Consider the following 27986-nt stretch of genomic DNA (forward strand, 5'->3'; position numbering starts at 1 on the left):
TACACAACTCTGATTGAGGAGAGAAGGTCTGTGCAAAAGGAATAGTTCTGAGATACTGAGTATTGAATGAGATTATAGACGAGTACAGCAGGAAAAATTTCCTAGTTAAAATAATTACTGCCATCCTTTATATTAATTAGTATCGTGCTTTTGGGCTGAGGTTGTAGCTTGGTGATGGAGTGTGAACCCCTGGGCTCCATCCCCAGCACCACCCCCAACACACCATATAACACTTCGGTCTCCCCTTACCCACTCCCTGTGTACCAGAATGGACCAAGGATGGTTTCCTGGAGAAGGATTTTAGTGGAGCCCGTGGGTAGGGTGACATTCATTTTGGTATTTGACTTGGTTGTGCACCTTAATTTTTCACATGAAGACTTTCACTTGGCTCAGAACATGACCCTGCTTTCTTGCTTTCCAGAAAAAACAAGTCCTCCGACTAGAATTTTTCAATCTCTTAGAGAGTCCTACCTGCAACTTACCTGCATCTGCACCTTTTTGAAAACGGCTTTCTCCATTGGGGACTTCCTGAGGTGTGCATGTGTGTCCCTGGGGATTGGCCTCGGGAGTTCTACTGCTGAGCACAACCCGGCTCTTTTTATTTTGAGACATGGTCTTGCCAAGTTGCTGAGGGTGGCCTCACTGGTGTCACAGGCGTGTGCCACCCTGCCCAGCTGGAGATCATGCCCTCATCCACCCAGTCCCCCAAGCGCTCCCTGCCAGCATGTAGACACACCCTGGTCTTTTCCTTTAAAAAATACAAGTTATACACCATATATGTATGACGTGCTGTGGGCAACGAACTAGAATAAAAATTCAAGACTTCCTTGATCACACGCACGCACACACAGTATCAGGTGTTGTCTCCTTCACAGCCAATTGTTTTCCGGCCAGGCCTATTTACGGAATCCCCTGCCCCTGTGGTCTGCGTGATTTCCCCACATTCTTTTAACCTATCACAACCTTGTCAACCATGTAACACAGCCCAGAACTGTGCCCGTTGCTCATCTGTTAAACGCCGGTGGGAGAACGCGCGCCTGCGTGCGGGCGGCGCCCAGGCACCGTGTGGACCCTGTCGCGATCCTTAGCGTCAGGCCAGGGGGAAGCAGAGGGCTGACCCCGCGGTTCTGCGCGTGGCCAGGGCGGAGGCCGCTGCGGGACAGCGAGTCTGCGGCCGCGAGCGGGGCCTCCCGCGGCTCGCAGGTGCTGGGGTCGGCCGGTGGCCACTTCCTCCTCCGCGGACCCGCGGCTCGCGCATATCTGTGGAATGTCAGCACGCGGCACGCGCTAACGGAGGGGCGCCTGGGGCCACAGTGACAGCTTTTTAAATTCAGCTTTTTAATTTACTTTCCCCAGAATCAACCGCCAATTTCACACACAGCCACCTTAGCCTTAGCCTGAGTGGACAAATTCGGCTGCCTGCTCCATAAGTGCATTTTAATAGTTAAGAAAATCAAATACATGACACCAGTTTTGCCCCTCAGAAAGGAGCCCAAGCTCGGGTCTGAGGAGATAAAGGCACCAGCCGACTTCCGGTGTCTCAGGAGACAGGAGGGCCCGGCGGGGGCGCGGGAGGATGACGCCACTCGGAGCGCCTGCAGCGTCACTGCGCAGGCGCTCGTCGCCCTGGGGCCCAGAGCCTGCGCGGTGTGCACGGCCGCTCTCCTCCTGACTGGCTGCGCGTCCCCACCGGTCGGTAAATGGCCTCGCAGGCGGGAAAGTTGAGTCTCCTGTGCGCCAGGCCTCCGGGGCGATGTGCAGTGACTTCCATAGGGCTGAGTCGGGGACCGAGGTGAGAGTCCCGGGCGGGGGCGCCGGGCGGGCGGGTCTCGCGGGCACTGGGGGAGGCGCACCCGCTCCCTCTCCCCGCAGCCCCGCCGTCTCGGGCCGGCTCGGGCCCCACTGCGCTCGGTGCCGGGCCGCTGCAGAACCCCGGCGCTCCGCCGCCGCAGACGAGCCGCTGTGAGAGACCGCTCACTGGGCAAGGGAGCGAGCAAAAGGCCTTCCCGGTTGGAGCGGCTGGAGGCTGTGTTGGTACCAATGCTGTCTCCTTAGTCCCCTGCCTGTGCTCATGGCACCGGTCCCTGTTATCCCCCTACGTTCCAGATCCACAAGAGCCGTTTCAGTCCTGCAAGAATTTATTCACGGATCAAACCTAATGTTGACTGCTTACTTGTGTTAACCAGTGGCCAAGTGGTAGGGGTAAGAAACAGAAAAAGACAGCTTCTGCACCAAAGAACTAACTGCCTTAAAATTTACAGTACACGCCGTAAAAGCATGCTGTGCAGTAGAGGGGCTGGCTTCATGGAAGACTAATTGCAGGAGATGACTGAAGCCTTGATGACCATTTGAAGTGACACTGATACCGATGGTTATCTATCCGTGACAAAGTCTGCTTCCTCACATGTTGAAGTTTGAACATTAGAGAAGCACGCAGAGGCAAACAGGGTTTAGTTTAAAAAGAGGACTTCTCCCAGGAGGGAGAAGGGGACCATTGCTGGTATCCCAAGAAGCGAGGTATTCAGCCCTTTTTATATGTCCTAGGCTGTCGTTTTTCTGCCCTCTTCCCCTTATCTTGAGAGTGTGTGACTGGGCCTAGAAAATGCTGAATGGGGTGACCAAAAGGTGGGAAACAGGTGGGCTGAAGGGGGAAGGGCAGGATGTAGCAGCCAAGGACACAATAATTGCTGAATTAAAAGTTGCAAGTGTCTGCCTAGTTTTGGTTGCTATGCATGGCATAATAATGTTTTTTTTATTTCATTTTACTAACCACCCTGTTATTAAAGTAGTACATGTTCATCACAAAAAAATTTCAATAGTACTAAAATAAAAAGTGGGGAACTTTTACTTCCACAACCCCAATTACCAAGGATAACCCTGTGAATATTTATATGTTTTTCCAGAAGTTTTCTGACAACATATTTTGGAAGCCAAGATGGATAGTGCTGGACTTGGAAGTTCAGAGACTTTAGTGCTAGTCTTGTTTTTGCCAGGAACAAGCTTTGTGATTACGATATCATTAAACTCTGCTTCTACCTTTGAGGATGGAAGCCTGCTTTCCTATTTTCTTTTAGGCTCTGCCTCTAGGAGGTGGTTTCTATATTTTGTGTCCTTTCCACTAAATACAGTTTTGTATAGTAAAAATAAATATTGATAATGCTGACTGATTTTCTTCTCTTAAATATGGGATGGCCTCTTTGCCAGAGGCAAACATTAAATATGACAAATATTTAACATTTATTTTAAACTAGTAATTTTTTTTTTACAATCATAGATTTTTAGAACAATGCTTATCACCTCCAATCTTTGCTTTCCTTCTCATCCAGAACAGAACCCATGCTCTGTTGTTACAATCACTCCATTAAAGGGGCTGTCAGTTTCCTTGCTTCTTTTTACCTATAACCTACTTAAGCTAACCATGGTTAGGCATATTGTCACTGTGTCTCTGAGCATTCAACTTATTATTACTAGAGAAAATCATAACTCAACAGACACATTTCACCTTAAATTTATAATTATTAACTTCAAATGGGCACCCAGTCCAACTGCATTTCCTAAGTAATTCATATTCTCACTATAGAATGTATCTTCAAATCTGACCTTAACCCTGAATTCCAAATGCATACATTCTATTTTCTTGACACAGCCACACATGTATGCTTCCTAGGCTTCCCAAACTGAACACACTCATCCCTGGTTGAATCTTGGCTCCAGGAAAATTATAAAGAAATGTATATCAGAGAAGAGTACTATATGTAATAATGAGTGTGACAATTGTAATGTGGTTATGCTGGAGAATGTCTTTTTTGAAGAGATAGATATAAGTATGTGAGGGGAAGTGGTTCAGCAAAAGAAAACGCTCAAGCAGATTTGGTGAAATATTAGCAACTAGTGAATCTAGGTAAAGGGATATGGGTGTTCATACAATCCTAACAGTTTGTAGGTTTTAACTTTTTTCAAAATTAAGAAAATGGGAGAAGCTAAAAACTTGAAATTACATTAATTAAAACTACACTGCATTATCTGAAGTCTTGATTTACCACCATACATATACACTCACACCTCAACCTTCTCCTCAGATCTTCCCGTCCCATAAAACGGCAACTTCATTCTACCTGGAGCATAACCAGACAACTTGAATTGTCCTAGAGTCTGCATTTCTCTTGGATCATTCCACTTCATCAGAAAATCCTATCTGCCATACCCTCAACACTTCTCTCTGCTTTACTGCAGCCATTCCTATGCCCTGTCACTGCAGCCTATTTTATTGCAGGGGCCTCCTGCTGACCTCTGGTTCCACCTTTCCACTTACCCAGTGTGTACTACACAGAGCACCTCTGATCTCCTCTCCTGCCTTTGTGATTTTGTCTGCTACTTTCTCCCTCATTCTTCTTTCTATATTAACACTAAACACACCCAACATTTTGTTTCATTTTTATGTTGTCATCTTTCTAACTCCCATCCTTGGCATAGAAGGTTCTTGAGAGCAAACTTGGCTATCTGTTGGGTTGGTGCCATGTCTGGCACAGTATTTGTCCTACAGTGGGCACTCAGTTATTAGTTTCATTCCTTTCTCTTTCTTCTCCCCTCTTCTTTCTACCTTGCCTCGTGTCATTGAGAGAATACAAGATATTTGATATGAACTACTTAATTTTTCCTGTAGTCTTTCTGATACTGATTTCTAGTTTGTTTCCATTATGGTCACAACACACTTTTTATGATTTTGGTTGTTTGAAATTTGTTATGTTTTAAGGCCCAGGATATTTTCTGTCAATGAATTTGTTCCATGGATGCTTGAAAAAGTTGTGTGTTCTGCTGTTAGTAGGTGGGATGTTCTGTATGTGAGAGCCAGTTGGAGTGTGTATCCTTGCTGATTGTCTATCTGGTAGTCCTGTCCGTTGCTGAGAAGTCAGTGTCCAAGTTGCAGCTGAAATTGTGGACTTGGCTTTCTCCTTTCAGCCCTGTTAGTTTCACTGCTGTATCTTGAGGTGGAGTTGGATACTTCTTTATGGTGGCTTCATCCTTCGTTATGTAATGTCCCTCCTTGTCTCTAGTCATTTTCTTTGCTCTGAAGTCTACGTTCCTGCTTTTTCATCTAAGTTCCTGCTTTTTCATCAAATCTCTATTGAAAAAAAAATCTGTATATGTATATATGTACCTATAGATAGATAGATTTTATATACTGATTTTCTTGAATTCCCTCCCTTTAAAATAGAACAGTGAGTGTTACTCCTGAAAGTGGCTTCTCTCCTTGTGGTAAGGCTCTCATCCCTCCACTCTCCTCCTCAAGGACATCACTCCTACTGTTAGTCCCACTCTTATGGTCATTTTTTGTCTTCTGTATCTTCTACTTATCAGTTTTTTTTCCTGTCAGGATCCCAGTACAGTAGGTAAAAAGAAAACCCAGGAAAGACCTCCCTTGATGTCATACCCCTCCTAGTTCCATTCCTGTGCTCCGTGAGGCAGCAGTTATTTCTACTGCCTCCACTTTCTTGTCTCCCAGTCTTTTTTTTTTTTAAAGAGAGAGGAGAGAGAATTTTTTTTTTATATTTATTTTTCAGTTTTTGGTGGACACAACATCGTTGTTTGTATGTGGTGCTGAGGATCGAACCCGGGCTGCACGCATGCCAGGCGAGCGTGCTACCGCTTGAGCCACATCCCCAGCTCCTCTTTTTTTTTTAATTGTCATAGTTACTCATAATTGTGAGGTTCACTTCAACATATTTATAGTTTTCTCCATTTCAGCCCCCAGTACTACTTTTCTTTTCCCTCCCCTCCTCTCCCTGTCATAGTTGAGTTTCTAGTGCAGCGTCTATGTCCTCTTCATTATGGACCCCTCGCTGTTGATCACATGTCTCCTTAAAAAAAATTCTTTGGGGCTAGGGATATAGCTCAGTTGGTAAAGTGCTTGCCTAGCATGTACAAGGTCCTGGGTTCAATCCCCAGCACCACCAATACCATTTCTCTCTCTCTCTCTCTCTCTCTCTCTCTCTCTCTCACACACACACACACACACACACACACACACACAGTTCTCTTCACTCTTTTTTTTTAACCAGAGATTGAACTCAGGTGCCGTTGACCACTGAGCCTCATCCTGAGCCCTATTATGTATTATATTTAGAGATGTGTCCCACTGAGTTGCTAAGCACCTCGCTGATGCTGAGGCTGGCTTTGAACTCACCATCCTCCTGCTTCAGCTTCCAGAGCTGCCAGGATTACAAGTGTGAGTCACCAGGCTGCTTCTCTTCCCTCTTAAGAATCTGCCTTTGTTAACTTTAGGACTGAAGGAACCTAGAAGAATGTGTCCTTCATGCAGGCAAGCTGTCAAAGAGGAAGGAGCAGATCAGCACATGTCTTAATTCCTGCTGTTAGTATTGCCCATTAGAAGAATCCTTTCTTGGGGACATTAGAGAGAGGATGGGAGAATACACCAGAAGTGTTTGTCCAGCGAAGTTTCTCCCTTACAAGTGAGTGGAAGTGGGATAGTGGCATTCAGCTGTCAAAAGCTTTTGCAGTTTTGATTTTGTGCTTTCCCATCTCTTGCTATGAACTTGCATATAGATGATTATTTCTGTCCAAATGAAGTTTTGAAGCAGAGTGTATACTTCCTGATGGAATCTTAAGTATGCGCTTACTGGAATTATTAATTTGTTATAAATTCTTAAGTTTAAACTTTGTTCTTATAAATTCTGTTAGAAATTAATACTGCTTAATTAGGTATGTATAATAATTTGTGCTTGACTTTTTATGTATCTGTTTTTCATTTTCAAATAGCATTATTTCTCTTTTTAAAAAGTAATTATGAAAGCAACAGTCTTTCCAGGAATATACTTAGAAACAATAAAATTTAATCATGGATTATGAAATAACAGTTGCTTTTTCCGTATGGTTTAGACAAATGCTTGATTCAAGGGTCAAGCCTAATCCTATGCCCTGAAGGGTATCTGAATCAGAGTGACTGAGGAATTGTCCTCTGATTCTAGGGAATATCCATGCTGAGGACCAAACCTTATCTTGGTTATATTCATATTAACGCTTCTTCCACTTGCCTTCCTATTCATCCCAGCTGCTTCTCTTATGCATATAACCTTGTGTTACTGTTTATATACATATTTTTCTTAAAGTAATTTCCTCTGCATATCAGTAGTAAAACTACTAAGAATTGATTCAGCGGGGCCTCTTATAGGTAGGGTTGTGAATATTTGATTTAGGATGTTTGCTTTTTTTCTGGGTGTGATGTTGGGGATCAAACCCAGTGGCTGTTGCATGCTAAGTAGGTACTCTACCACTGAGCTACACCCCCAGCTGGATGTTTGCTTATTTAGGTAGTGTTTTATACTGTTGATACTGGTTTGAGACTACCGAAGGGGTCCATCTGCAAACAGATTTAATCACCAAAGGTGAAAGGAGAGGGGAATGAGCCTTTAACCAGTGAGTCTTATATACACATTTGCCTTAATGTCATTCATTTCTGGTTCATTTTAAGTGCTCTTCTTGCTCTAGGATAAGCAGTAAAGTGCTTCCTTTAATGAAAAGGTGTTTCCATAACTAAATTAGGTTTTTTTTTTTTTTTTTTTTTAAAGAGAGAGTGAGAGAGGAGAGAGTGAGAGAGAATTTTTAATATTTATTTTTTTTTAGTTCTCGGCGGACACAACATCTTTGTTGGTATGTGGTGCTGAGGATCGAACCCGGGCCGCACGCATGCCAGGCGAGCGCGCTACCGCTGAGCCACATCTCCAGCCCCTAAATTAGGTTTAAAAAAAAAACTATGTGATATGTGTTCTCCTTAACAGGCATTAAAGATACACTCCCTCTAAAATGGACTTTTGTCAGTGTGTATTAAGAACCTTGATGATAGCCATAAGAATACTTCTTGATTTTTATTTAATAGATGTTTGCATAGATTATCCAAACATGATATATCACATAATAAATAGTTTGAGATTCTTTATAGTCTCCATTCTTTCCCCAGCTCTACCTGCCAGTGCTCTCTTTACCTTTAAATTAGCAAGTAGAAGCTAAGTTTTTGCCAAGCATTGCATTATGGAATTGGTGGTGGTGAGCCAAGATCCTTTTCCTTTAAAGTGTTTACATTTCAGATAAAGGAGACCTGTTTTGTTTGTTTTTTTGAGATGGGGGGTCTCACTGTGTTGCCTAGGCTGGCCTCAAAATCATGATTCTCCTGTCCCAGTCTCTCAAATAGCTGGGATTACATACACAGCACCACTGTGCCTATCTTAGTAATGTCTTCTTAAGTAAGGAAATAGCCTCATGGAAGGATGAGGCCTTGAGAATGCATGTAATTTTCATTCATTCATAGCTAGACATTAAGGGATTTAATTGAAGGAATATCCTTCCAGATAGAAGGAATTATTTCACCATCAATGTACATTTTGATGGGTGATATATACCAATACCCCCGATGGATGCCTGAAACCACAGATACTACAGAACCCTATTGCTCTTTTTTCTCTATACACACATTGACAAATTTAATGCCATTTCCATCTTAAGCACTTACCATGCACTTTGGCATTAACTTTGTAGGTTGAGGTATAGCAGCAAAATTAGCACAAATTTATTTTTCCTTCTTTACAGTTTGATAGCTAGGAGGTTCATTCTTACCAGAGGTCTTAGCAAACTTGGTCACATTTTTTCTTTCCTTATTGAGTCAAGAATGTTCCCCTTTTCACTTAAAGGAAGCATTTTAATGATTCTCTTTGACTTATACGATTTTCCAGAATCACTATTCTTGGGCTTTGTGTTCAAGGATTACAGTCGATCTGATAACAGATGGTTACTAAGTAATTAATAGGCAGGTGGTATATACAGTGTGGACACACTAGAGATGATTCATGTCTGTTACTTCATACTACTTAGAATGGTGCACATTTTAAAACATGTATGATTTTTTTTCTGGAATTTTCCATTTAAATTTCAGATATTGGTTGTCCACAGGTAACTAAAACCATACATGAGGGAGACTACAATTTGTAACTGAAAGAAATACACTATGTGTTAAACCTCTCATTCAAAATTAAAGATGCCTTAACACAGGTTAGAACTGACCATCCCTTTTTTGTTTTCACAGTGCCTTATGTATACTTCTATTATAGCTCCTACATAATTTTATTATGCTTTTTTTTTTAGCCCTTTGAGTCTCCCCATTAAATTCTTGGAGGACAGCAACTATTTCCGCTACATCTGCATATCCCAACACCTGCCTCATTCCTAGAACCCATTTGACTTGCATGAAATGTTTACTATAATATCTGTATAACTGAATATTACCCCTTTTGCAGACTGTATTCTTGCTCCAGTAATGCTGGGCTCTTTGTTGGCATTAAAGTTTACACTAGGAGATGGTTCAAAGCAGTTAGTTGCCTACATAGGATGTCGGATTTCATCTGCGGCATAATAGGTCCAGAAATTCAGTTTAGTTCCTATACTCAGAGTTGGTTAGATTCTGTGACTGTGACTCTGGGGTTGGATGGCGTAGTAGGAAAATTCCAAGCTTTGGGAGTCAGCAAGATCTTGGTTGAATTCGGACTCTGGAATTTACTAGTTTTCTTGTATGAAAAATTGAATAATGACAAATTGGATAATGTGCCAAAGGTGATAGTGTATATAATGTATTGCTGATACCACCATAAACACAAATAGTTTCTATTATTAGACAGCTGTTATAATAATGAAACCTAGCAGATACTGATTCACAATCTAAATGCCATATTTATTAGTGAACAATATTAGTATCCATTGTGTGTCCTTTCCTAGTTAGAAAGCTCCACCTCAGAAAGTTTACTTAAGGAATCAAGAATCAAGAAGTACAGCTAACTTTCCATATTTGTGTGTTCTGTTTCCATGGATTAGATCAACCATGGATCAAAAATATTTGGAAAAATAACTGCATCTGTACTATTCATGTACATATCTTTTTTCATATCATTACTCTCCAAACCATGCTTTACGTAGGCTTTGTGTTGTTATTAGGGATTGTAGTTATCTAGAGATGATTTCGGGTATACAAGAGGATGTGGTAGACTATGTGCAAATATTATGCCATTTTATATAAGGGACTTGAGCACACATGGATTTTGGTTTCCATGAGTTCCTGGAGCCAGACCCCCACTGTATCTGAGTTATCCTAACAGCTGCCATCATAGTTAAATCAGCTTCTATCACCATAATAAAATACTTGAAGCCAGGCATGATGGTGCACTCCTGTAATCCCAGCAGCTCGGGAGATTGAGACAATAAGATCTTGAGTTCAAAACCAGCCTCAGCAAAAAGCAAGGTGCTAAGCAACTGAAATCCAAAATGGGATTGGGTATGTGGTCTGTAGTCAATATATAAATAGATAAATAAATAACATACCAGAGCTAAACAATTTAGGGTTACGGAAAGAAGGAAAAGTTTATTTTGGCTCACGGTTTAAGAGGTTTCAGTTGCTTGGCCTGTGGCCTTTGGACCTATAATGAAGCAAATACATCATGTAGGAGGGCATAGCAGAGGAACTGCCTCACCTCATGGTGGCTAAAAAGCAAAAATGGAGGGACCAACATCCCAGTATCTCCTTTGCGGGCACACCCCCGGTAACCTAACTTCCTTCCATCAGGCGCCACCTCCTGAAGGTTCTACCTCCTCCCAGTAGTGCCACAGGTTGGGTACCATTCCTTCAACACAAGGCCTTTGGGGGACATTGAAGATCCAAACTCTAGTAGTCACCAAGCCCTGATTCTAGATAGGTCAGTCTCCAAGAGGATTAAACTATTCATGTCAAGCAGAACTTACTTCTTATGATCACTTATCAAACTTACTTTCCCTTCTGAAACTGCAGGTTGAGTATTCCTGGCTTCTTTGACCCATTCCTTGAATGTGGGCAACATCATCAATTTTCTGTAACAACAGTCAAGTATATTCCAGATTTTAAGGGTATTTTCTACTTAGGTTTGGAAATTCTTATCTCACAGACTGACTTCTATGAATTGGTGATACTATCCATTATTTCTAAGCTTAAATCTAAGGACACATCTAATTCCAGGTTTTGGCAGGTCCTGTCACCCTCTTTGTATTTGATATACTCTGCTTTGACAATTGTGAAACATTGTTGTGAATATATTCAATGGTACAGTTTTCTTTGAGAATGAATTTTATTTTCAAATAACAGTAGAAAATCAGACACATGTTAGCTGAGTCAGGACAAAAATATCATCTTTGTCCAAGTATCAAATCAACAAAGTTATAATACTGTCTTGAATACTATATTACAAATTCTTAGAGGGAAGTGTTCTAAAATGTTTTGAGCAATGAGAGTAAACAATTAGAATAATTTCCTAAGTTAATTCTGATGAATTTGTGTATAAGCTTTTAATGATATTTCATAATTTTATATGTTATATGTTCCATCTTGTCTGAAAATTTCTCTTATTTTTCAAGTTGAACTCTGAAACCTGGAACTCAGTGGTCCTTATACTTTTTGGTCTCAGGACTGCATTAAACATTTAAAAATTATTGAGGTTTCAAATAGCATTTGTTTATATGGATTATTATCTGTCAGTGAAACAAATTTAAAAATTATCTTCATGTACAAGTAACAATGATAAACCCATTGAATGTCATTATTAATATATATATTTATGAACAATAATTGTATTTTCCTAAACAAATTTCATGAGAGAAGTGCATTGTTATATGTATTTGCAAGTCTTTAATGTATGGCTTAATAAAAGTTAACTGAGTTTATTTCCTGTATCCAGTCTATTACAGTGTGTGGTTTTGGTTAAATAACTCTATGAAGACCATCTATCTTCTTGGAGATGGGTAGTTGGAAAGGGGAGGAGCACTCAAGATCTTTTCAGATAACTGGATATTCTTCTTTAATACTGCACCAAAGCTTCCCTGGTAGTATTTCTAAGGGTTAATTGCAGTGTGCAATAAAAAATTTTATTGTATCTTTTCATACAATAAAATTCACTGATACATCTCATACTTTGTGTGTGTATGTGTGGTACTGGGGATTGAACCTAGGGGTGCACCACCATTGAGCTACATCCCTAGCCCTTTATTTGTTTTTGGAGAAAGGGCCTTGCTAAGTTCTGAGACTGGCTTGACACACTTGACAGTTCTCCACTCTTAGCCTCCTGAGTTGCTGGGATTACAGGTGTGCACCACTGCCCATGGGTAATTTTATCTTGGACTTTGAGTAAATATTTTGCCCAAGAATTATTTCACATCATGATTTGGAACTTTGAAAATACTGGTTCACTGAATTTTATAGATTGTACAAATCAGAGTTCAAGAAACAATCAATAGCTGGGCACAGTGGTGCATTGAGAGGCTGAAGCAGGAGGATTGCAAGTTCAAAGCCAGCCTTAGCAATTTAGCAAGATCTTGTCTCAAAATAAATAGTACAAAGGGCCAGGGATGTGTCTCAGGGATTACGCACCACTGGGTTCAATCTCTGATACCAAAAGAGAAACAACCAATATGATGGATAGATAGATAACAGATTTATTATGGGAATTGCCTTGTTTGATATGGAGGCTGAATCATACTGGATATGTGGACAACAACCCAGAGGTCTGTGAAAACTGGTTGTATAATTCAGCTGGAGTCAGAAGGTAACTCGCACTTCAAGGCTGAAGCCTTGGCATATATGGGGGGCACTGATGTTAGGCCCAGAATCTCAAGAATCAAGGGCAGGAGAAGATGGATGTCCTGCTCTGTATAGGAGAAAGAACTCACCTTTCCTTTGCCTTTTTCTATTTGGGCTTTTGAAGTATTGGATGGTGCCCAACCACAGGGGTAAGGGTAGATTGGTTTTTACTCAATCTGCTGATCAAATGCTGTCTTTGGAAACAGACACACCCAGAAATGATGCTTTAGTAGCAGCTATCTGGGCATCTTCCAGCTAGTGAAATTAACATGTAAAATTAACCATCACAGTCACCTTCAGGTTCAGTAAGTCACTAGAAGGACTCAGAACTCACTGACATCCGTGGCACTTGCCATGGTTTGCAGTAGCAGAAGAATGTGGGTTAAAATCAACCAAAGAAAAGACACATGGGTCAAAGTTCAGAGGGCTTCTACACATAGCTTCCAGTTGTCCTCTTTCAGTGGAGTTGTGGATAGGGCTAAATTCTCCCAGCACCCATGTGTGACAGTGGACAGCATTGGTTACTCACATGACTGGTGTCCAGAGGCTGTCTTGGGGCCCTGCCATTCAGACATAATTAACTTCTAACACATCTGACCTCAGCTTCCAGTCTCTTAGACAAGACCTGGTATCATGTGGGCTCCAGACTAAAGGTGCCTCAATCAGCCAGGACATTCTGAGGGTTTAGAGATGAGCCAATGACAAAGACCAGCCCTGTCTTTGGGCAAGGCTGAATTATTTACAGTATACTTCCCATGTCCTCAAAAGGAATATTTTCAAAAGTGTACCAAGGGTCATGATTTAATAAAATTACCTAAAACTAGTTTTGTTCTGTGAGTGCATGCTAGAGAAGAAAACAATATGTTCTTACTTCTCAACACCATTTCCTTGATTGTACTAGGTACTGACAGAACTTTTATGCCATCAATGGAAATGTAAGCCCCGAGAAAAAAGGAAACAATGTTAGTAATGTTTTTTATATTTTTCTGAGGATGATTTTCACTGTGGCCATGCTCTCAGACCACTGTAACTCTGAGCACTGCATTTTTACCTTTTTTTTGCTAGCTTGCAGGTCCCTTGAGGGTAGGTTTATTATCTTTTTTAATCTTTGTAGTCTCCATTTTACCTAGCACAGGTAGGGACATCTGCATTTGTAAGTACAGGTGTATTTGCTTTGTACACAGTACAGTTCAACAAATATTTGTTAACATGTAGATGGTGCACACCTGTAATCCCAATGACTTGGGAGACTGAGACAGGAAGATCACACATTTGAGGCCAGCCTCAGCAGCTTAGACCCTGTCTTAAAATGAAAGGGCTGGGAATGTAGCTCAGTGGCAGAGTGCTTGCAGAGGGATTGAGTGTGTATTCCTGGATTCTATCCCTGGTGCTATGAAAAATAATTTTTTTTAATTAACATGTAGTACCTTTTCATCACTTCACTAAATCTTTCCGAAGCTTTTTCCTTTGATTAAAAAAGAAATGCAAATAAAGGGTTATTGTTTTTTTCCTATTTGTGATATGTTTTATTTTCCCTTCTTTTGTTATAGAAGAGTCATTGTCAAATCCGTTCTGATTTCCTGGAAACTTGAGAATTAGCATTGATTACATTTCTCTCATTGACATTTAAATCACTGATTCTGCTTCCTGTCATCCTAGCTACTTCTGTCATGGTGCAGGCACTCCTCCAGTTAGTGTGGCAGACTCTAGCCTTCTTTTCCCTACCTCGTTTCACCATCCTCAGATCTATTCCCTAGTAGCCACCAGGTCAATCTGTTTGAAATACAGTCATAGTTCCTATTTACATAGTGCTTATTACTTTATGCCAAACACTTTTTTAGCACATTTAGTCTTCATCAAGGGGGTTACCATTTGTTACCCTTGCTTTACAGAGGAGAAATCTTGAGGCCCAGAGAAGGGACCTAGCAGTCTGGATCTGGAGCCCCTACCATCTACCCTGCCAACTATGGGAAATTGCTTTTCACTATTTAGCTTCAAATCCCTTGTTCTCATCAACATTAAGCTCCTAAACCTGGCATCTAAGACCTTCCGTGCTCTGACTTCTTTCCTTAGAACTGCGCTACCTCCTGCTTGTTGCATACCACAAACTCTGCCATTTAAGTCTGTTACAGTTTGCCCACCACAGCACTATTTATGACCTCTGCACTCTGGCTGCATTGTCCTGAATGCCTGGTACTCTTACTTAACTTTCAAGTAGTGGTGGTAGCTCCTCAAAGAAATTTTCCTCTACCCTTTTTCTTTGCCCCCTCCCTACCAGACAGAATAGGGCAGATTAAAGTAGATAATTGTGTAACAAGTGTGGTAAGATGATGATAAGGGGTATCCAAGGTAAATCTTTTCCAGTAAGCAGTTTGTCCCTATGTCCTAAGGTTGACTGTATTCCTTCAAGGACACAGACTCACTCTATGCCAGCAGTATTTGATACATAAACAGAAGTGAAATACTTTAAGGATAAACAAACACAATATTCTCCTAAGTTATATTTCCATCTTCATATTTTCTCCAGTTCTCAAAATTATACAGTTTATGGATTTTGGGGAAAATTTATAAATGTAGATTCTAGGATTTTTGTATCTTTTAAATAAATGAGTTTTCCTTCTCTCTCTTTTCTTTTGTAAGCTCCTTGTCCAACTTGAAGGTAGAAGTTCCTTGAAAGAAATAGAACCAAATCTGTTTGATGAAGATTCACCTGTGCATGATAAAAACACAACTTCAATATAAATATAATTTAAGTTTTAATTTAAATATAATTTAAGTTTTATAAAAGTCCCCCCCCCCACATTCATATATACACACATACTCCTAGTTCAAAGCTAAATAGGTCTAAACAGTACAGTTGAAAAGTAACAAAACAGTGTAACAAAGTTTTTAAGTCTTTGTATCAGATGAGATGAAGTTTGGCTTATGTGCAGTAAATCTTTAGAGTATACATTGACCTCCTCCTTTTTTCCCATCACATAATAATATTTATGGGATTTTGTTGGTATGATTTATTTCCATTCTTTTTCTCTAGAAGTTTGCAGAGTTGCAGGGGAATCCTCGATTGCCCACTTGCTCCATTAGTATTTTTACAGCAGAGAAAATAAATGCCTACTTGTTCTGTTAGCACTTGTACACTAAGAAAGACTTAGAAAGAAGGTAATGTATTTAGATTGTTTTGTTTCTTTTAATATAACAGCTTTATAGATATATGATTTACTCATTTTGGTATGCTGTTCATTTTCAGTAGAGTCACACAGTTTTGCAACCATCACTATAATGGATTTTAGGACATTTTCATCCCCCATTAATGAATCCCATTCTAGGGCTGGGGCTGAAGCTCATTGGTAGAGCGCTTACCTAGCATGCACAAGGTCCTGGGCTCCATCCCCAGCACCACAAAGAAAGAAAGAAACTTATTCCTATTAGTAGTCATCCCATGTGTCTCAGCCCTAGGCAACTACTAATCCACTTTCCAACTCTAGATTTGCCCTTTCTTTTTATTTAATTATTCTTGTAATCATAATATGTGGTCTTTGACTGGCTTCTTTTACTTTACATAATGTTTTCAGTGTTCTTATGGTAAGGTGAATCAAAAGTCCATTTCTTTTTATGGTTGACTATTTCCTTTGTAGAGTATACAACATTTTGTTTATCCATTGATTAGTTGACGTGCATTTGGGTTGTTAACATATTTTAGCTGTTAGGAATAATGCTGCCATGTTTACCAGTGTACAGTTTATCTGTGGATAGATGACTTCAGTTCTCTTGGATAATACCTGTGATAGGAATTACTAGGTTATATGGTAACTATGTTTAACCTTTTGAGAAACTGCCAAACTGGTTTTCAAAGTAGCTTCACATTTAAGTTGTCACTAACTTATGTATGTGTTATGTACTTATGCAATGTGTGACAGTTCCAGTTCCCCACATCTTGGAAATAGTTTTTACTGTCTTTGTGATAATAGCCATCCCAGTCAGTGTGAACTTGTATCCCACTGTGATTGAGATTTATGTTTCCTTGATGGCTATTGATGTTGAGCATCTTTACTGACAGTTTGTGTATCTTCTTTGGAGAGATGTCAGAACCTTTGCTCATTTAAAAATATTGGGCTGGGCACAGTGGTGCGTACCTGTAATCCCTGTGGCTCAGGAGGCTGAGGCAAGAGGATCATGAGTTCAAAGCCTGCCTCAGCAACTTAGCGAGGTCCTAAGCAATTTAGCCAGACCCTGTCTCAAAAAAAAAAAAAAAAAAATTTAAAGGTAGTGGGGTTGCTTCATGGTTAACTACCCCTGGGTTCAATCCTTGGTGCCAAAATAAATAAAAATAAAATTAAAATATTGGGTTGTCTTTATTGAATTTTTAGAGTTATTTACATATGACAGGTAAAAGAAACCCTTTGTCATGTATATATGTTGCAAATATTTTTATCCATTCTGTAGGTTGTCTTTGTCTTGATAGTGTTCATTGAAGTACAAAAGTGTTAATTTTTGTAAAGTCCAATTTATCTTTTTTAAATTGTTTTAAATTTATTTGTTCTTTTTAGTTATATATGATAGTAGAATGTAGGTTGATATATATACATGGAATATAATTTCCCATTCTTGTGGTTAAACATGATGTGAAGTTACACCGTCATGTATTCATATATGAACATAGGAAAGTTGTCTTCAATTCATTCTACTGTTTTTCCCATCCCCTTCCTCCCTCACTTTCCCCCATTTCCCCCCTGTCCAATCCTATGAACCTCCATTCCACCCCCCACCCCCACCCCCACACTCCCGACCCCCTGCCTCTTGTAAGTCAGCATCCGCATATCAGAGAGAACTTTCAGCCTTTGGTTTTGGGGGATTGGCTTATTTCACTTAACATGATAGCTTCTAGTTCCATCCATTTACCAACAAATGCCATAATTCCATTCTTCTTTATGGCTGAGTAATATTATATTGTGTATATGTACCACAATTTCTTTATCCATTCATCTATTGAAGGACACCTATGTTGGTTCTATAGCTTAGCTATTGTTAATTGAGTTTCTGTGAACATTGATGTGGCTGCATCACTGTAGTATGCTGATTTTTAAGTCCTTTGGTATAAACTGAGGAGTGGGATAGCTGGGTCAGATGAAGGTTCCATTCCAAGTTTTCCAAGGAATCTCCATACTGCTTTCCATAGAGATTGTACCAATTTGCAGTCCCATCAATTTGTCTTTTCTTTTGTCTTTCCTGCTTTGATATCATATCTAAGAAGCCATTGCCTAATCCAAAGACAAGAAGATTTATAGTTTCTTGTTACTTGCTACTGGTTTCTCTTTTCATTCTTTTCTGATTGGAAGAACATATTTCTGTGGTTTCAATCTATTTAAATTTATTGGGATTTGACTCATGGCCTCATGTAGTTTATTTTGGAGAATTTTCTATATGTACTTGAGAAAATTGAGTATTCTCCTGTGGTTGGGCAAAGTGGTCTGTTGACATTTCTTAGTTGTGGTTGGTTTTTAATGTTAGTAGGCTCTCCTGTTTCCTGGCTGATCGTCAGTTGGGTTGCTCTGTCCATTGTTAGAGTGGGGTATTGAGGTCTCCAAACGTGGTTGCTGCATTGTCTGTTTCTTCCTTTGTTTCTATCAGTTTTGGCTTTGTATATTGCTGTGCTTGTAAAGTTTGTTATTGTTATGTTTTGTTGCTGGTTGACCCATTTATCATTATAAAATGCCCTTAACACTCATTACAATAGCTGCTGTTTAAAAAAAAAATACAACAGGCGTTGATGAGGATATAGAGAAGTTGGAATATTGTGCACTTTTGGTGGGATTGAAAAAGGATACTGTCCTTACGCTGTATATGTATCCTTGAATGAAGGTTCCTCCAGAAATTAAAAACAGAGTTGCCATATGATCCAGTGATCTCAGTTCTGGTTTTATATGCAGAATTGAAAACAAGATCTTGAAGCAGCAGCACTATTGACAGTAGCCAAGAGATGGAAGCAACCCAAATATCCATGGATAGTTCCAGTTATGTGTGCTTCTTTCCTTATTAGATTTGAGTCACTGTCTTTACCCCTGCTTTCAGCATCCAGCTTGAAGGACTGCTGTAGTATCATTTGTACAGCAGATCTGTTAGCCAAACAAAACCCTAATCCATCAACGATCAAAGTCAAATTTTGATAAAATGTGTTAGACAAAACTGAACTGTCTTTGTGTTCTTTCCATAGAAAAGTGTATTATTAAAGTGAATGTATTGAAACTGTTGACATGTTAAAATGGGTTTGTGGCACGACTTCTACATTAGGAAACTTTGAAAACACATTTCGACACTACAAAAATGTGTACTTAAAACTGTCATCGATCCTATAGCTGCACAACTTGTTGAACAAATACTCCCATGGAACAATAGCACACGTGGAATCACTAGGGTCATAGCAACGTCTGTTATTGGGAATTGTTACAGGGAAGCAAACGTTGAAGCAAGAAGACATGGAGGGATTGAAGGGTCTAATGCTGTGGTAAATATATTTTTGATGCTTTTTGGATAGTAGTTATTTATACCATGTAACAGTTCATATTTCTTCAATACTGTAATGATTATCATCTGCAAATTTAACATATTTGTTATATAGTTAGTACACTGGTACCAAGATGATATATTTTTTGGCTTTTCTTACTTTTCCTTGTTTTGAAGGATCTTTAGATTCATGACTCTTCCTGACAATCTGTTACCCTGACTCCTCACAGCATCTATTTGTAAGAGTAACTGTCAGGGCCAAACCATCCAGATTTTCTGACTTAGTTTTAATTTTTTCAAGTGCCAAACTGTAGGGACTTTTTTTTCCCTACAACTTGTCATATTCAATACTTCGGCTGGACAAAGGTGATTTTTTTTCTTCTTTTTTTGTAAAAGCTCACAGAAATACATGAGATAGTGGCTTCAAATAAAGTACAAAGGACCATGTCCTCTCTACAGAACATAATATTTGTATGTGATTTTTATCTTAACAATTAAACAGTACATGTTCATCATTAAACACATTTGTAGGGAATTTAGTTCAAGGATCTTAGTGATAATATTCATGTATACTTGGTAAGTTTGCAGAGTTTACTTCCTAATTTGTTGTAAATGATTTTTTTGTTTTTTGTTACCGGGGATTGAACTCTGAGCCACATCCACATCCCCAGCCCTATTTTGTATTTTCTTTAGAGACAGGGTCTCACTGAGTTGCTTAGTGCTTCCCTTTTGCTGAGGCTGGCTTTGAACTGGCAATGCTCCTGGCTCAGCCTCCTGAGTCGCTACAATTACAAGCCTGAACCACCACACATGGCTATAAATGGCTTTTTTACATCTGCTTTGCTATCATCTGTAAAAGGGAAGTGTGTCATATCTGTGTATTAATCTCTTATTCAGAGATTTAACCTGAAACTTGTTTGCATTGGTTTCATTTATGTCAAACAAGAGTCTGAGGAATCTGTAGAAGACTTACCTCAGGTACTTTTTGTTAATGTATGGATTTAGGAAACCTGTGAAACCGTTTAGGTAAGTGCCTTCAAGTTCTCCATCTTTTTGAGTTCTGCTGAATGACCTTATGATCACCATCCCCTCTTCAAGAAAATACTTGGCTAAGTTTTCAGGGTTTCTATTTGGGAAATTCCAGAAGTACCCAAGAGATGTCTCACTGTTACCTTCTGACCAGTTCCATATATTTCTCTTTCTCTGTGGAATTCCTTTTTACCTAAAATTTATTATATTTCTTGTCTTAAATTATCTTCTCCTGACCCTCTCTCTTCATAAAACTACTGTTGAATTTTTCTCTGAAAATTATGGCTGTGCCCCAAGCTGCTGGTTTCCAGGTACTCACGGTTTCCAACACCCTGCAGTCCAGCTTTGTCCTTGCTGCTGCTCGAACAGCAGTGAGCACCCACAGGGCTTTTCCCTCTGCCTTCTGAGTGTCTCAGCTTTTGGCATTTGGTTTGCAAAGTGCACATGTGCAGGCTACCCACTTGGTATTTTAGGCCACTTTCCTGAACCAGCGAGTGGTCTTTTCTCTGTTTCCCATGTCATCTTTTCATTTCTGTGACATTTCTGCTAGATGTCTCATTTGGTACTGTTTCACTCTGCAAATGTTCTTTTGCATCCTGAAGTGTTTTTCCTCCTGACTTTTCTGTTAAATTTCTGTTTTATCTGTCTTCTTCTGACTCTTCTGACTATGGGTATATCCCAAGAATTGAGTTTTTGGCCTTGTATTCTTAAATTTGAGTCCTTTACCCACTTCTCTTACTCACTGAAAAGAGTCTTCAGTTTACTCTCGTTGTATATCTGTAGATCATTCCCATATTGCTATATCCAGCCCCTTGTGACTGTCTCAAATCTTAAATCCAAGTGGCTGTCGGGTGTCTTTATTTTGTTAACCTAGAGATACACACCATTTTGAAAGCTAAATTTTTAAATGTTATTTTCTATTTGTTTTTTCTTATTTTTATTAGACACATATTAATTGTGCATATTTATGTGGTGTAGTGTGGTATTGTGCTACATGCATACAAGGAATAATGAGCAAATCAGCATAATTAGCATTTCTATCACTGCATATTTGTGGGGTTTTTTTTGTGTGTTGGGAGCATTCACATCCTCTCTTCTAGCCAGACCTTGTGGTGCATGCCTGTGATACCAGAAGTTTTAATCCCAGCTCTCATCCTAGCAGCCCCAGACTGAGACAGGAGGATCTCGAGTTCAAAGCCAGCCTCAGCAACAGCGAGGTGCTAAGCAACTCAGTGAGACCCTGTCTCTAAAGAAAATACAAAATAGGGCTTGGGATGTGGCTCAGTGGCTGAGTGCCCCTGGGTACAATCCCCAGTATCCCCCTACCAAATTCTCTCTTCTAGCCATTTTGAAAAATGTAATAAATTATCATTGACCTTAGTCCCCCTACTATGCTATATCTTTTATAACCATTAACCAATCTTTCTCTATTCCCCTTACTACATTTCCTAGCCTGTGGTAACCACTGTACTTCTCTCTGCTTCTGTGAGGTCCACCTTCTTAGCTTCAAATCTAATGGCTTCTTTCACTTAACATAGCACCCTCACATTCTGTCCTTGTTGCTACAGTAATCGGATTCTTGTCTGCATATTTATTTTCATTTAAAATCCCTATTTCATGTATGTGCTAGATTAGTGCAGGTACTTCCCAGCCTATCTAAGGAACTCACAACTAAGTGTCAGCATCTTTTGGTCTCCAGGCCCAACCCTCTACAGTTTGTTCTTCTTCTTGCTTCATCTCCTGTGTGGATCTCTGGTTCTTGGTATCTGGAGGACTGTGCTAACCATGGCCATACTACCACCTGTGACACCCTACCAGACCAGTTTCCTTCCAAAATTGACTTGTGTTTTTAGCCCTCACCAGTTAGAACATAATTTTTATTCTTTAGATGTCATTCAAGAGGATCTTAAGAAGAAAGTAATCTGCTGACCTACATTCAGAAGATGCTGCCTTTTGTGTTGGGGATAGAATATTCAATTCCCAAACTAAGGAAGCTAATAGAAAATATAATTAAGTAAATAGTAATTATAGGCCATGATAATGGGATGGATGGGGATGACAGATTGCTTTCCCCACCTCAGCGTTAGGATCTGTGAGCCTGTATGGAGAATGTGAATGTCAGATGTGAGGTGCTCTTGTGCCTCTCAGCCTCCTGCAGCTGCTCTTCTGGGAAATGAGGGGGAAGATTTGGTGCAGTCTGCCTCTGGTCTCCCCCTCTGTGCCTCTCCTATTCATCACGTCCCTTGGAGCACTTCAGGTGAACCTTCCTAAGCTCTTTTCAGCTTCCTCTGGCCGCTAACCTTCACTGTGTTGGCATCCCCTCAGGTGTGCTGCTCCTGTGACACAGGGCAATGGAAGCCTTCAGTGGGGAATGGGTCCACCTACTTCCTTGGGAACACAGAGGGACAGGGCCAGCTAAACACCTAGCTTCCTGTACCCAAGTCACTCTGTTAACTGCCTGGGCTGGCCTTTAACTCCTGGATCAAGTGATCCTCTTGCCTCAGCCTCCTAGGGTAGCTGGGACTACAGGTGTGCACCAACACACCTGGCTATGTGAACTTTTAATATGTATCCAGGAGCAGTTGTTAAGACTAAGGAATAGTTGTTAATATTGCTCCCTGAGGTTAGAATAATTTTAAAAATTTCTTTAGAAAATTTGGAATTGCAACTTGTATGTACAATTATAATGGGAATTGGCTGAAGTTTTATGTACTATCTTCTAATATGGTGTAGTGGCAACATGACACATAACTATACATATTTATAGGGCACAATGTGTACCTTACATAACAACCACGGGGTAGTTAGCATATCTGTTACCCCAAATATTTATCATTTCTTTACAGTAAGAACATTCAAAATCCCCTTTTCTAGCGATTTTGGAATATGTTATACATTGTTAACCGTGATTATCCTATGTGAAGTAGAATAGTAGGACTTATTTCTCCTATCTAATTGTATCCTAGACTTCTTATACATTATTTGTGACTGTTCCAACATCCAGTAGTTTATTAGTAATAACAGGAAATAACTGAATTCTTTTTTAGATTCTATTTTGGTTGGGACCCAAGAATCTGTACTTTTTTTTTTTTTTTTTTTGGTACAGATGATGGAACCCACGTGCCACTTACCCACTGAGTAACATCCCCAGACATTTTTTTTTGTATTTTCTTTAGAGACTGGTTCTCACTGAGTTGCCTAAGGGCTCTCTAAATGGCTGAGACTGGCTTTGAACTCGTGATCCTCCTGCCTGGGCCTCCTGAGCCACAGGGATTATAGGCATGCACCACTATGTCCAGCTAAGAATCTGCTTTAAATATAGTGTTTATAGTCGGGTAGTTCAGTCATAAATTAGGTTCAGCCATAAATTAATAATAATAACAAGCAAACTAGCAAGGTTTAAAACAGTCTTTAGAATGCATTTTGGAAAGCCCCAGAAGCAGGGCAGTTTCCCCAAGTATTATTTTATTTCACTTGTGCTATCATTAATGAGGGTTATGAGAACCTATATAGAAAGAGCTCTGGAGTCTTTAAAGTTCAGACTAGTTGTCTTTTCTTTATGCTATAATAAGATAATCTACAATGCATCTGGGTAGAGTTTCAAGAGATGCTGCAGTAGCGAAGACAGCTGACAGTGGTGTGAAGATGTTTTCAGTCGAAGGAGGCAGTTGGCACACAAGGCCTGAGAGCTCTGAGCTGTCATCATCTGTAGTATATGAAATCACAGTCAAGAATTGTACTTCCCATAATGTCAACAGACTGAGAGCCCCTAGTTAAGAATTATTTCTGCCTCATGTAAAAGAAGTCCAGCTTGGTGGCTCCCCCAGGGAGAAGCTGACTTTCCCCACATCCTAAGTGCTCTGAGGCAGGCTGTGCACAGCTGGTGTGGGGCAACATCTGCCCTTCTGCTCCACCATCCTCAGGGCACCTGCATCCTCAACTACATGTTCCAAGGTGACGGCTTCAAGGGCAAGGGAATGATGAGATAAAAGTCACACCCCAATGTGATACAGACTTAGAAATCCCCAGTAGACATCTTGTGTCTTGGTGGCTTCAGCTATGTTACCATTCTTCTCAAGAGAAACTGTCAAGTAGTTTTTAAGGTGAATATATTGCCTTCCCCCACTATTTGGGGGTTTACGCTTTAGGAGAAAGGAGAGAATGGATGTGGTATAATCAACTACTTGGAAATGACATATTCTGTAGTAGCCAGGCCTGAGATCTGCAGTACTCTTCTTAACTCTCTAATGTCGCCCTTAAAATGTGACTGCATGTGGACCTGTCCCCAGAGAATTCCTCTGGGCTCCTTTCAGTCTTCTTGCTGTGTGTTTGTTTTGATTCCCTTGACACTAATTAATAACTGACTCCTGGGCAAGGAAGGATATAGCTCAGTGGTAGAGTATTTGCCTAGCATGCATGAGGCCCTGGTGTTGCCAGTACCACAAAAAGAAAAGAAAAAAGACTGCCTTCTTTCTCAGAGATGTAATAATAATTTTCTGATTTTTTTTCACTTACTCATACAGATCCATTTTGGTCAGTGGATTTAGATCTTTGTTCACATTCCAGTAAATGTCCTTTTAAAACTTTTCATTTTGTAGCCTACTGTTGTGCTGCTACATTTTGACTGACATTTCTAAATTTTACACAGGTGATATTCTTGAATTTCAATGGTTCAGAAGGAACAGGAAAAACAGAAATGCTTTATCATTTAACAGCACGATGTATACTTCCAAAGTCAGAAGGTGGACTGGAAGTAGAAGTCCTATTTATTGATACAGATTACCACTTTGACATGCTTCGACTTGTTATAATTCTTGAGCATAGACTATCCCAAAGCTCTGAAGAAATAATAAAATACTGCCTTGGAAGATTTTTTTTGGTATACTGTAATAGCAGCACCCAGTTACTGCTCACACTGTATTCACTAGAGACTATGATTTGCAGTCATCCCTCTCTCTGCCTTCTGATTATAGACAGCCTGTCAGCTTTTTACTGGGTGGACCGTGCCAATGGAGGAGAAAGTGTTAACTTACAGGAGTCTGCTCTGAAGAAATGTGCTCAGTTCCTCAAGAAACTGGTAAATGAGTATCACCTGGTTCTTTTTGCAACAACACAGAGCATCATGCAGAAAGCTTCACACTCTCCGGAAGGGCCTTCTTCCTCTAGTTGCCCATGTGATGCGGATACAGACTACAGACCCTATCTCTGTAAGGCATGGCAACAAGTGGTGAAGCACAGAATATTTTTCTTCAAACAAGATGATTCTAAAAGCAGCAACCAATTCTCATTAGTTTCCTGTCATTTAAAAAGTAACAGTTTAAAAAAACATATTTTTATCATTGGAGAAAGTGGGGTTGAGTTTTGTTGAGATGCATCATAAAATAGCCTTTTGTAAGCTACAGTGTAAGTCTTAAAAGGTCTTTTATAAGCTAAAGTGATTTGATTCTAAAGTTTTAACCTCAGGGAAATAATTTCTTAAACTAGTACAGTACTTCAGACAATTCTGTTTCTAGGCCATTGAAGATCAAACAAAGTGACATTCACAATTAAATTGTTTTAAAACTAAATAATAAGCATACTTCAGAATAAAATGGACTTTTATAACTTTGTGTCACATTTTTTAAATTCATCTAGGTACTTAATTTGTTTGGCAAAGTTTAAATGCATTGCTCATATCTTATGTAACTCCATTATAAAGCTATGACTTTAGAAATTCTGTCATTAGAGCTACCTTATCATCTGCCTTCCATACTAAGAACTATGGAAGGCTGGAACATATTTTGTTATTATTAAGGTGGTGTCTTCCTATGTTGCCTGTGCTTGCAAGACGGCATTGGACTTGGGATTTTCCTTCCTTAGCCTCCTCAGTAGCTGGGTGTACAGGTGAACACCTTAACACCTAGCCAACTAGAACATTCTCATCTGAGCTACATTGAATTCCCAGTGGACTTAGATAAGGTTGGATTTCTGTTTTAATTCTTCATTACTGGGAAATAAGATACCCATTCAAAGAACTCTTTGAAGTTTATTTTGAAATGTTCATCTCATTTTTATTAATAGATGCTAAAACTTATTTGTTAAAATAGTCAGATATAACCAGGTGCAGTAGTTCACGCCTGTAAACCCATGACTGGGGAGGTAGAGGCAGGAGGATCTCGAGTTCAAAGCCAGCCTCAGGGGCTGGGGATGTGGCTCAAGTGGTAGCGCACTTGCCTGACATGTGTGCGGCCCGGTTCGATCCTCAGCACCACATATAAACCAAAGATGTTGTGTCCGCCCATAACTAAAAAAATAAATATTAAAAAAAAAAAAACAAAGCCAGCCTCAGCAACTTAGAAAGGCCTTAAGCAACTAAGTCAGACCCTGTCTCTAAATAAAATGCAATTGAATCATTTCCAGTTAACAGCTGGAGAAGGTTTTAGTATTCTTTGGTGCAATGAAGGTGGAATAAGGATATGCAAGACAAACTGGAGGAAGACAATTCTAGGAATTCAGTTTATTTTAATCCAAGAATAGATCTAATTATACCAGTATTTGGCATTAGATTGACCATTGTGGTCTCCTTGGATCTATATGCCAGAATGAGATGTGTCACAAAGGTATCTGAATTACTCTAGGGAGAATGGGAGGGATCGACGCTATGTTCTTGTACATCCATTTATATGTTACGTGTTACCTGTTCAGTTACAATAATTTATAATACTTAACTGTAAGTTCACTTATCAAATGAAGGTTGTTTTTTTTTCCCAGAATTGAAAAGAATACTGCAAAAAAAAAAAAAATGAAGATCACATTTTTTATAGTGCAGACCTGGCCAATGTAACATGCTACCTGTGTCCCATCCCCATGCTCTGGGACTGCTATTTCTAAAACCCCAGGGCTTCTGGGAGTGTCTTCTGGATGCCAAAGACTGCTGGGCTGCATGTGAGCAGCACAGACAGACTTTAACCAGTGAAGGGGAGGATTCGGGGTATAAACACCCAACTTCCACAGCACTTAGTGGGAGAACTCGGGAATTTCTCAGGGTGGCTGCAGTTGGCTGGACTCCCAGTTGCTTACAGCAGTAATCACAAACATGTGGTTTATTACCATCCTCTCTTCCCTCTCTCACTTCCCTCCCTTCTCAGGGGCTTCATGGGATTGTATCCCTCATCAGTAAGAAATGCTCATCTGGAAACTCCTGCTGGTGAGGGGGAGCTAGACTTTCAGCAAACAGTAACAAGTTGTCAGACTAACAGCCTTCTCCAGCATTTGCCCTTCAGCCACATTATGAAATTGAAAACAAGGGCAGTCTAATTGTCCCTCAAGCTAAATGACATTGGATCACATGGTTCACATCCACAGGTTCTAATTGTTACTTTTTACCATTGGTATAACTTTAAACATGATATTTTGCCTATAGTTTGTCCTTTTCCCATTTCTGATACATATTTTTATTACATGCAAAACATGTTACAAATAACTTATAAATATTTATAAGTTGGGGTCATAGACTTGTTTTCTTCCCAGGTCGATGTGTGCAATCAGTGAAATCTATTGCTCTACTATAGAGTAGTATTTTTTTACTCATAAAAGATAAAAATTTAGTCACCTTCCTCTCATTCTCTATAGTCTGGCATGGTGCGTGTGTATGAGAGAAAGACCAGTATATATGAAAAACTTAGCACGTTCTTAGCAGAATTATAGCCTTCAATATGATAGGATTTTCCATTTATTTCATATATAAATGAAGTGATAATTTAATGGACTATTGTTTACAGATTTATAACTTATTCTTCAGGAACATGATTAAAAG

At 39.8% G+C, this 27986-nt stretch overlaps 1 protein-coding gene across 1 annotated transcript; it reads left to right on the top strand.

Annotated features, from left to right (window-relative positions):
* Nucleotides 1-1641: 1641 nt before the first annotated feature.
* On the top strand, nucleotides 1642-26390 carry Xrcc2 (X-ray repair cross complementing 2). The gene is made up of 2 exons (XM_077800911.1): nucleotides 1642-1792; nucleotides 24840-26390. The coding sequence occupies exons 1-2, from the start codon at nucleotides 1754-1756 to the stop codon at nucleotides 25557-25559; spliced, it is 759 nt and encodes a 252-aa protein (XP_077657037.1). The 5' UTR covers nucleotides 1642-1753; the 3' UTR covers nucleotides 25560-26390.
* The last annotated feature ends 1596 nt before the right edge of the window (nucleotides 26391-27986 follow it).

This window comes from Urocitellus parryii, chromosome 7 (genome assembly GCF_045843805.1).
Source record: "Urocitellus parryii isolate mUroPar1 chromosome 7, mUroPar1.hap1, whole genome shotgun sequence".
Classification (NCBI taxonomy): domain Eukaryota; kingdom Metazoa; phylum Chordata; class Mammalia; order Rodentia; family Sciuridae; genus Urocitellus; species Urocitellus parryii.